Source organism: Sphaeramia orbicularis, chromosome 16 (assembly GCF_902148855.1).
Source record: "Sphaeramia orbicularis chromosome 16, fSphaOr1.1, whole genome shotgun sequence".
NCBI classification, from domain to species: domain Eukaryota; kingdom Metazoa; phylum Chordata; class Actinopteri; order Kurtiformes; family Apogonidae; genus Sphaeramia; species Sphaeramia orbicularis.
The window spans coordinates 12,634,360-12,643,443 of NC_043972.1; the positions used below are offsets into that span (position 1 = coordinate 12,634,360).

Here is a 9,084-nt window from a genome sequence, read left to right on the forward strand (position 1 = left end):
ACCAGTAGAACCAACAGGACCACTAGAACCAGCAGGACTACTAGAACCAGCAGGACCACCAGAACCAACAGGACCACTAGAACCAGCAGGACTACTAGAACCAGCAGGACCACTAGAACCAGCAGGACCAGTAGAACCAGCTGGACTAGTAGAACCAGCAGGACCACTAGAACCAACAGGATCAGCAGGACCAGTAGAACCAACAGGACCACTAGAACCAGCAGGACCACTAGAACCAACAGGACCACTAGAACCAGCTGGACTACTAGAACCAGCAGGACCAGTAGAACCAGCAGAACCACTAGAACCAACAGGGCCACTGGAACCAGCAGGACCATTAATACCAATAAAACCAGCAGAACCAGTAGAACCAACAGGACCACTAGAACCAACAGGACCACTGCAACCAGCAGGACTATTAAAACCAGCAGGACTACTAGACCAGCAGGACCACTAGAACCAACAGGACCACTAGAACCAGCTGGACTACTAGAACCAGCAGGACCAGTAGAACCAGCAGAACCACTAGAACCAACAGGGCCACTGGAACCAGCAGGACCATTAATACCAATAAAACCAGCAGAACCAGTAGAACCAACAGGACCACTAGAACCAACAGGACCACTACAACCAGCAGGACTATTAAAACCAGCAGGACTACTAGAACCAGCAGGATTACTAGAACCAGCAGGACCACTAGAACCAACAGGACCACTAGACCCACCAGGACTACTAGAACCAGCAGGACCACTAGAACCAGCTGGACTACAAGAACCTGCAGGACCAGTAGAACCAGCTGGACTACTAAAACCAGCTGGACCACTAGAACCAGCAGTACCACTGGTACCAGCAGGACCACTAGAACCAACAAAACTGGCAGGACCAGTAGAACCAACAGGACCACTAGAACCAGCAGGACTACTAGAACCAGCAGGTCTACTAGAACCAACAGGACCACTAGAACCAGCAGGACTACAAGAACCAACAGGACCATTGGAACCAGCAGGACCACTAAAACCAACAAAACCAGTAGGACCAGTGGAACCAATAGGACCACTAGAACCAACAGGTCCACCACAACCAGCAGGACTATTAGAACCAACAGGACCACTACAACCAGCAGGACTATTAGAACCAACAGGACCACTAGAACCAGCAGGACCACTAGAACCACCTGGACTACTAGAACCAGCTGGACTACTAGAACCAGCAGGACCAGTAGAACCAGCAGTGTCCACTGAGAGGCGTTGCTATGGTAACATAAACGCAGTTTCTCGGTGTTCATATTCATGTCTCTTTGGTTTGGTTTCTCATTCGTCACCTGCTCAAACTGAATCAATGGAGGGGAGGAGGTTTGGAATCTGTAACATTTCTGTTCTTCATAAAATGGAGTCTGTCGACGTAAACGAAGAATCAAACAAATCTGTGTGAATTTCAGACAAAAACAAATTTGAAAAAATGATGCAAAACCTGAAGAAAATTCTCCATAAATCAACGTTAAAGGGTGGATTCAGAGGAAACAGTCTGTCTAATGGATGTAATTATCTGAGTCAGATGCTTCTGTTTAAATATTAATTAAATGTTAAACCTTTCATTGAGTTGAATATGAACAGAAGCTCTGCAGTTTTAAATTCCTGGTTTTGATGTATTTATGTTTTTGGTCTCTTCCTTCTCCGTCCCCTTCACACCAGCGTTTTCTGACTTTTACACTGAAATGAGAATCTTTTCTAAATGTCTGACATTAAACATGAATCAGGATGTTTCATATTGTGGTGTTCAGGTGCTCAGATCTGGACTCAGATCCTGAATTTGACACTAAGAGTAAAATCCTAACAGCTGATCACAGAACTAATCAGATCCACTTGGATTAAAAACAGCAACTTTCCTTAAAAACAGGACTCTTTATTAACTTGTTAAAACAGAAAAATACAAACAGAATAATCCTCCTGACTGTATGGTTTTGTGTTCTGATGTTAGTTGATGAAATAGAAATGAATAGACTTTTTTTTTAATCAATAATGGCTTTATTCTGGATCACTGAACTGATTCAAATGAGAAAAACATGACAAATATGAGCCTCAACCAACAGTGAAGGTTGTCGTTTTGGATCATCGGTGTTGTCGTTTTGGATCATGGATGTTGTAGTTCTAGGTCATGGATGTTGTAGTTCTGGATCATGGATGTTGTAGTTCTGGATCATGGATGTTGTAGTTCTGGATCATGGATGTTGTAGTTCTGGATCATGGATGTTGTAGTTCTGGGTCATGGATGTTGTAGTTCTGGATCATGGATGTTGGAGTTCTGGATCATGGTTGTTGTAGTTCTGGGTCATGGATGTTGTAGTTTTGGATCATGGATGTTGTAGTTTTGGATCATGGATGTTGGAGTTTTGGATCATGGATGTTGGAGTTCTGGATCATGGTTGTTGTAGTTTTGGATCATGGATGTTGTACTTCTAGGTCATGGATGTTGTAGTTCTGGATCATGGATGTTGTAGTTCTGGGTCATGGATGTTGTAGTTTTGGATCATTGATGTTATAGTTTTGGATCAAGGATGTTGTAGTTCTAGGTCATGGATGTTGTAGTTTTGGATCATGGATGTTGTAGTTCTGGATGAGGTCATTGTCCATAACTGGGTTCTGGATCCAACCCCTGGTTTGAGCTGATCTTAAATCCCCTGGGTCGGTCAGTCAGTGAACGCCTCATCACGGGCTGAACCAGGCTGGACGCTTCCTGGGCCGCTCCACTATCCTCCTGTCCTGGTCCTGAGGGGTCGGGGTTTCGCCCTCGTACAGAACCAGCGTCTCCACGGCAGGGGCGTTCAACGGACCGCCCTCCATGGCCTTCATCTGGGCTCGGATCGCAGCCGTTTCCTTACACACCTTGGTGTAACAGAACCCACACAGAACATGTTTCTGCTTCAAATGTCCACATTCTGGACACGGTTCGATGTTGTTCTGAAAGAAAAGACAAAGAAAAGCAAATATTAGTCATCAAAATAACACTGACAATAAAACTTTAACAACATGGACTGAAGATTATGGAGTTTAGAATCTGAAATTCCTGAACATTCAGTGACTGTAGAAGAAAACAGAGTTAAACCCAAATGTGTTTGTGTCATGTAAACAGTTGAATATGAAATAAAACAGGCTGATTTTAGAACGTGTAACTGTTGAAACATCTGGTGATGCAGACATGGTCTTAAAAATGGTCCAAAATGTGGTGTTTTACAGATGAACACGGATCTATGAAGTGAACCATGAGCCCAGCGGTTCTGTAGAACATCATCTGATGTCTGTGTGGGTTCTCCAGGACAGAAGAACCACTAAACAAGTATGAGATGAACTACACCAACCATCAGAAGCTCCACAGTGGAGTCCAAACATCTACAGAAGGGTTCCGTAAATACAGGATTTCATCTGACCCTCATCACACCAGAACCAGGAGGTTTTATTCAGGTGTTCAAACCCAACTTTAAACCACTTTGAACTTTTTGGCTGAAAATAAACTGGTTCAGAATGTGGAACTAAATAATATATTTTCTCCATCTGTCGAAGAGTCGTATTCTACAGCTGTTCAAGTTCGAATAAAGACGACAACGACACGAAAGAACAGAAGGACGACCTGGAACTAGAGTTCAGTTCAATACAGAACAAACACAATAACAGTAAGAACAATGATACATGATCCTCTTTTAATGACACTGAGGAGAAACAGATCCACTCAGTGGATCCACAGGCTGGTCCACGAGAACAGAACAGAACCTAAGAACATGAACAGAACCTAAGAACATGAGCAGAATCAAAGAAGAACGGAACCAAAGAACAAGAACAGAACTAAAGAACATGAGCTGAACCAAAGAACATGCACAGAACCAAAGAACAAGAATAGAACTAAAGAACAAGAACAGAACCAAAGGACATGAACAGAACCAAATATCAGGAACAGAACCAAAGAACATGAACAGAACCAAAGAACATGAACAGAACCAATTCCAATGAAACCAGGTCTTATTTCCTGTAAAATGGGCGAGTTAGTCCTTTAAATGTACATATCAATCATACCCGTATTTAATGAACATCTGAGTTTTAGTGTCAGTTCTGACACTGTCCAGTAAAAATGACCCGAACCTGGGACATAAGGAAGTCCGAACCGGAAGTCCTGAACGCACCTTGACCTCCAGGAGTTTACTGTCGGCTCTCCTCCGGGTCCGGTTCACCTCTATAGTCCGTCTCTTCTTGGGAGCCGCCATCCACAGGAGCCCGTCCAAGACCCTGGAGGGCTGGTCCGAGATCTGCTGGTCTTCTAGGTTCAGGTCCTGGTCCTGGTGGATCTGAGGCAGGAGACTGGGACCGTTCAGGGCCAGAGCTGGAGCTGCACAAAAAACCATACCGAGTCACTTCTAATGAAAGAAAACACGGACACACCGCGTCGGTACCGGGGGTTTAGAGCCGATGTGAGTCGGTTCTAGACCCGGTCCCCACGTATACTCACCCGGCTTAAGGTCCAGACCTGCCGGTAACAGTCTGCTCTCAATCCGCAGTAAAGAACATCTGAGACTGTGGATCAAACCGGACAGATTCATCATTTCACCGTCAACACACTCTGTTTCTCTGTAACATGTCAGACAGTCACGGTCACCGACGCTAAACACGTCATCAAATTGCGACGACAGGCTGACGTTCTGTTTAGTTTCCAGCAGTCCAAGTGCATTTGGCTCAGCTGCTGCCCCTTGTCGGTTAGTGTATCTAACTACACACTTAATAATGGAGAGGTTACGTATGTAATCAAAAGAAGTGTGATGTTTGAGGTAATTGTAAAAAAACAAAAAAAAAAAACAAAAAAAAAACATACTTTTATAATCTTACTAATTTGTTCATGTACATATTTAGAAAATAAAACACATGAAATATTCAATTACATTAATCTTTCTCGAGACTCATAGGAACCAATTAAGACTAAACGAACTCCCCAAACACACAAATGTATACATTTCATGACAGTTAAAGGTTTTGCGCGGTCAACGATTAAAAGTGGCCGTAAATCTTTGACCAATAGGTGGCGGAATCCAACCTGGCGCTGATTTGGGAGTGATCAGTCAAACCAACATAGAAGAAGAAGAACAAGAACAAGATGGCGGACCGAGGCTACAGTTTTTCCCTCACCACATTTAGGTAAAGTTTTTCTAAATAAGTCATGGATTTTAGATCCGCCGGTCAAATTTAGACTATGCGATGTATTCTGTGGCTAAATATTTAAGGAGACATGTGGACTGGTTTCCATTTAATGTGGAAATAAGTTTCGGGATCAGATGTAGTCGGTGCACTGTCATTGCCGGGTATTGTAATGAATTGGTTAGCTAGTGCTACCAGTTAGCATGTCGGCGAACACGTTTAAAATAAAACAACAAATAGAGATTTCACCTGTGATATTCAAAAGACACAGATATTGAATGGCTGTACAAATTAAGGTTTATTTAATAGAAATGAAAGCGGGGAGTTTTGCGCTTTCTTTATGGAGAGAAGCGGAATTAGCGCATAGTTAGCTCTGATGAGTCAGTTGTTTTAGCTTTTACTTTCAGTTTCCAGTGTAGTAAAGGCAACACAACAACAGCAGGCTTCAAGTTACAGTTGATTTATCAGCATTCAATTTGGTTATAGTCTCCTCTGTGTCATTTCATGTTAATGCGTCTGTTTGTTTCCTCAGCCCTTCGGGTAAACTGGTTCAGATTGAATATGCTCTGGCGGCTGTAGCAGCAGGAGCTCCATCAGTGGGCATCAAAGGTAGGACAACCACCAGAAGGATTAGGGTACCCAAATCTGTTTAGAGCTCGACTCAAATGGTCCAGGGCAGGCTTTTACTATCACATTTTATAGTTTGATAAACATTTGTGTGTGTTGCGTTTTACTAATGTAAATGTCAAAGGTGCATCTCATCTCTACTTTATTTTTATTTGTTGTTCTTTATATTTGACATTTATTTAACCAGGTAAGTAATTTGTGACCCAATTCTCATCCAAACGGACACCTGGTCAAAAGGCAGCACAAAAACAGAGCAGACGATGAAAAAGGAAACATTCATAACAAACAATATTGAACCATTCATAAGTCACATGTATGAAATGAAAATGGCAAAAGCAGGTGCAACAGTCACAGATGTTTCCTGTCATTAAATACTGCACTACTTTATGTATCTGTAGCTGATTTAATTTACAGTGATGCATCATATCCTATATCAGCAACACAGGTTAATCAGTCATGCAAACCTGATTTATATGATTTATATGTTCTTTGATTTTCAGCATCTAATGGCGTTGTCCTGGCAACAGAGAAGAAACAAAAGTCAATCCTGTACGATGAGCAGAGTGTGCATAAAGTGGAGCCCATCACTAAACACATAGGCATGGTCTACAGCGGTATGGGACCCGACTACAGGTGGGGACTGTTCCCATAAAACAGAACAATAGGTTTCTTTCATTTTATTAAAACCCAAATGTCCAACACACTATCAGAGGAACCACGATAATAGGAAACGTGTATGGGCCTGTTCTTTTTCCAGAAGGCTGAGCTGTTTTTCTCCTTCTTTGATCTTGTCTGCTGTGTGCTAATGCTAATGCTAATGCTGGTACTGTGTGTGACTGAAGTGCAGGAATAATATAATGAGTTAACCTTAACCTTAAACCTGTGATTTCTGTCGACAAGGAGAGAAGACTACAGGGCAACATTTACCATGTTGGCTTCATGAATGATGTGCTCTGTGCAGGGTTTTGGTGCGGCGAGCCCGAAAGTTGGCTCAGCAGTACTTCCTGGTTTACCAGGAACCGATCCCAACAGGCCAGCTGGTCCAGAGAGTGGCCTCTGTGATGCAGGAGTACACACAGTCTGGGTGAGTTTTACACAAACACACACTTTTTATTGGAGTCTGACCTGAGTGACAGCTCACATGTGTAGTGTGTGTGTTGTCTGTCCCTCCTCCAGTGGAGTGCGTCCATTTGGTGTGTCTTTGCTCATCGCTGGATGGGATGAAGACCACCCCTACCTGTTCCAGTCGGATCCTTCTGTATGACACATTTCTGTCCTTTTTGATCATTCTAATGCGTGTCCTCTTAGTTTAATGTTTGACATCACTGATCAAATACTCATAGTTCTGATCATCTGCCTCCTTGTTTATTTGACTTTTCGGTCGGATTTGCAGGGCGCTTATTTCGCATGGAAGGCAACAGCCATGGGAAAGAACTACGTCAACGGAAAAACATTCCTTGAAAAAAGGTACATGTTTACTTTAAGAGGTTCTCTGCTTCTAAAAGAGCCCATTTGATCAGAAGAGAATCTTTTGTTTATTGTAACATTTATCAGATTGAAGTCATTATTTTAGATGTTATCATTAACACAGTTTGAGGTGTTTGGATGCTTTGGACAGATTTGATGCCACAGGAATGTGTTATTAAGGGCTTTGTGTTTGTTTGTTGAGGTATAACAATGACCTGGAATTGGAAGATGCCATTCACACAGCCATCCTGACACTGAAGGTAATGGGTCACATGACATTCACTAACTTCCTGTATCTGCATTTGGTCTGTTTCATCAGTGAAGTCAGAAAAGGTTTATGTTCACAAAAATACTTGGTTTTGTTCATGTGTGTGCTGCATTTGTGCTTTTTCAAATATCTAATGGACTCAAAAACTAATTTTTCATCTAAAATGCGACACGTCATTGTTTATGTTGTGATTGATCAGCTGATCTCATCTGGGAGTTTGTCTTAGACTCAGTTCTTCCTGTTTCACACATGGAAAAAGGTTTTCAGTTGATCTAGATGAAAAAAGCCTCCTTTTTACAGTGATATGTAACAGCTTTGAGCTTCACTTTCTGATTCTAAATCAGTTCATGGAAAAACCTCAGAATGGAAATGATGTGTTTTATGGAAATGGTTTGTCTAACGTTGGCTGTTTTTCCTGCGAACTGATGAAAGCTGTCTCTGTCTTTGTTTTCAGGAGAGTTTTGAGGGTCAGATGACGGAGGAGAACATCGAGGTGGGAATCTGCAATGAGGCGGGTTTTAAAAGACTCACTCCCGCCGAGGTTAAAGACTACCTGGCAGCCATCGCATGAGCGCCGCCACCTCACCACAGCAACACCAGCCCAGGCGCCAACGGGTGCATGACACATGAGTCTGAGTTAATCACATGTTGAATGTGCGGAGCCTGGATTATTCAGAAGCACCAGGCTGTTTCTACCAACACCCACATATGTACCTTTAAGTCATGTGACTGCCACCAACACCTGCAGCCCATCAGCGACTGATGGCGGCGGATTCATGACCTCACATTAACTTGTCCACCTGTGTCATGTAGCCGTTGGCGTCTGTGTTCATGTAAAGGAATGTGGATTCGGAGGAGTCTAATCTCTAGTTTTCTATTGAATTCTTTGCTTTTGTTTGGTTTTTAAGGGGCGGTGCTCTCTGGTTCTACTCATTTATGTGGGCGTGTCACAGGTCAGTGCATGTGAGGACACTCACTTCATTTGGAGGGGAAACTGTCAGAAATGAGATGGTAAATAAGGCTGAGCAGCCCTGGTACGTTCTCGTACAGACCGAGTCCACGGCACCAGGAATGAGTGAATCCAACTCAACACTGTCATTTCCATTTAATATTCAGACATGACCTCATTAACAGAGGGTTCAGTGGAAAACTGAGATTTAGCATCTGTTTATCTGCTTGGCTGTACAGCGGTTTTATGGAGTCTACTTTTTCCAAAATAGAAATGGATCCAGTTTGTATTTTCTCCTCTGTTTTCTGTCACTTATTCAAATAAAAGATTTTCAGTTGTTTTCTGATGTGAATTCATTTTATGGAAACAGTAGAATTTAATATTCATTCATTATGTGAAAATGCCAATAGTTCCTACTTAGACCAGTTTGCATCACTGTGTGAATTCAGCTTCAAACAGTTTTAAACGAAGTTATTTAGACAAGAACACAATAGTCATTTCTTCACAGAAGCCGAGTGGGTGTGTATGAATGGGATCAATGCAATTAATTTTACTGTTTCAGTGTTTCCTTAACCCTGATCCATCTGCTGTGGAGTTTT

At 42.4% G+C, this 9,084-nt stretch overlaps 2 protein-coding genes across 2 annotated transcripts; one reads left to right on the plus strand and one right to left on the minus strand.

The window, feature by feature from the left end:
- Positions 1-2,001: 2,001 nt before the first annotated feature.
- mrpl32 (mitochondrial ribosomal protein L32) lies at positions 2,002-4,666 on the minus strand. Its single transcript, XM_030157353.1, has 3 exons — positions 4,495-4,666; positions 4,172-4,374; positions 2,002-2,957 (listed from the first exon to the last, which is right to left on the minus strand). Exons 1-3 carry the CDS (start codon positions 4,586-4,588, stop codon positions 2,706-2,708), a joined length of 549 nt encoding a protein of 182 aa, XP_030013213.1. The 5' UTR covers positions 4,589-4,666; the 3' UTR covers positions 2,002-2,705.
- Positions 4,667-5,042: 376 nt separating this feature from the next.
- Positions 5,043-8,825, plus strand: psma2a (proteasome 20S subunit alpha 2a). The gene is made up of 8 exons (XM_030157349.1): positions 5,043-5,174; positions 5,707-5,783; positions 6,302-6,434; positions 6,763-6,885; positions 6,978-7,059; positions 7,195-7,268; positions 7,471-7,528; positions 7,991-8,825. Exons 1-8 carry the CDS (start codon positions 5,134-5,136, stop codon positions 8,105-8,107), a joined length of 705 nt encoding a protein of 234 aa, XP_030013209.1. The 5' UTR covers positions 5,043-5,133; the 3' UTR covers positions 8,108-8,825.
- Positions 8,826-9,084: the final 259 nt, after the last annotated feature.

Bases quoted from the DNA above. Each gene is read 5' to 3' on its own strand.
- mrpl32 (XM_030157353.1), bottom strand. From the start codon at position 4,588: ATGATGAATCTGTCCGGTTTGATCCACAGTCTCAGATGTTCTTTACTG. The intron at 4,375-4,494 runs GTGAGTATACGT...TTTTTTGTGCAG, and splicing joins AGGTCTGGACCTTAAGCCGG to CTCCAGCTCTGGCCCTGAAC. The intron at 2,958-4,171 runs GTGCGTTCAGGA...CTTTTCTTTCAG, and splicing joins GTAAACTCCTGGAGGTCAAG to AACAACATCGAACCGTGTCC.
- psma2a (XM_030157349.1), top strand. From the start codon at position 5,134: ATGGCGGACCGAGGCTACAGTTTTTCCCTCACCACATTTAG. The intron at 5,175-5,706 runs GTAAAGTTTTTC...TTGTTTCCTCAG, and splicing joins TTTTCCCTCACCACATTTAG to CCCTTCGGGTAAACTGGTTC. The intron at 7,269-7,470 runs GTACATGTTTAC...TTGTTTGTTGAG, and splicing joins AAAACATTCCTTGAAAAAAG to GTATAACAATGACCTGGAAT.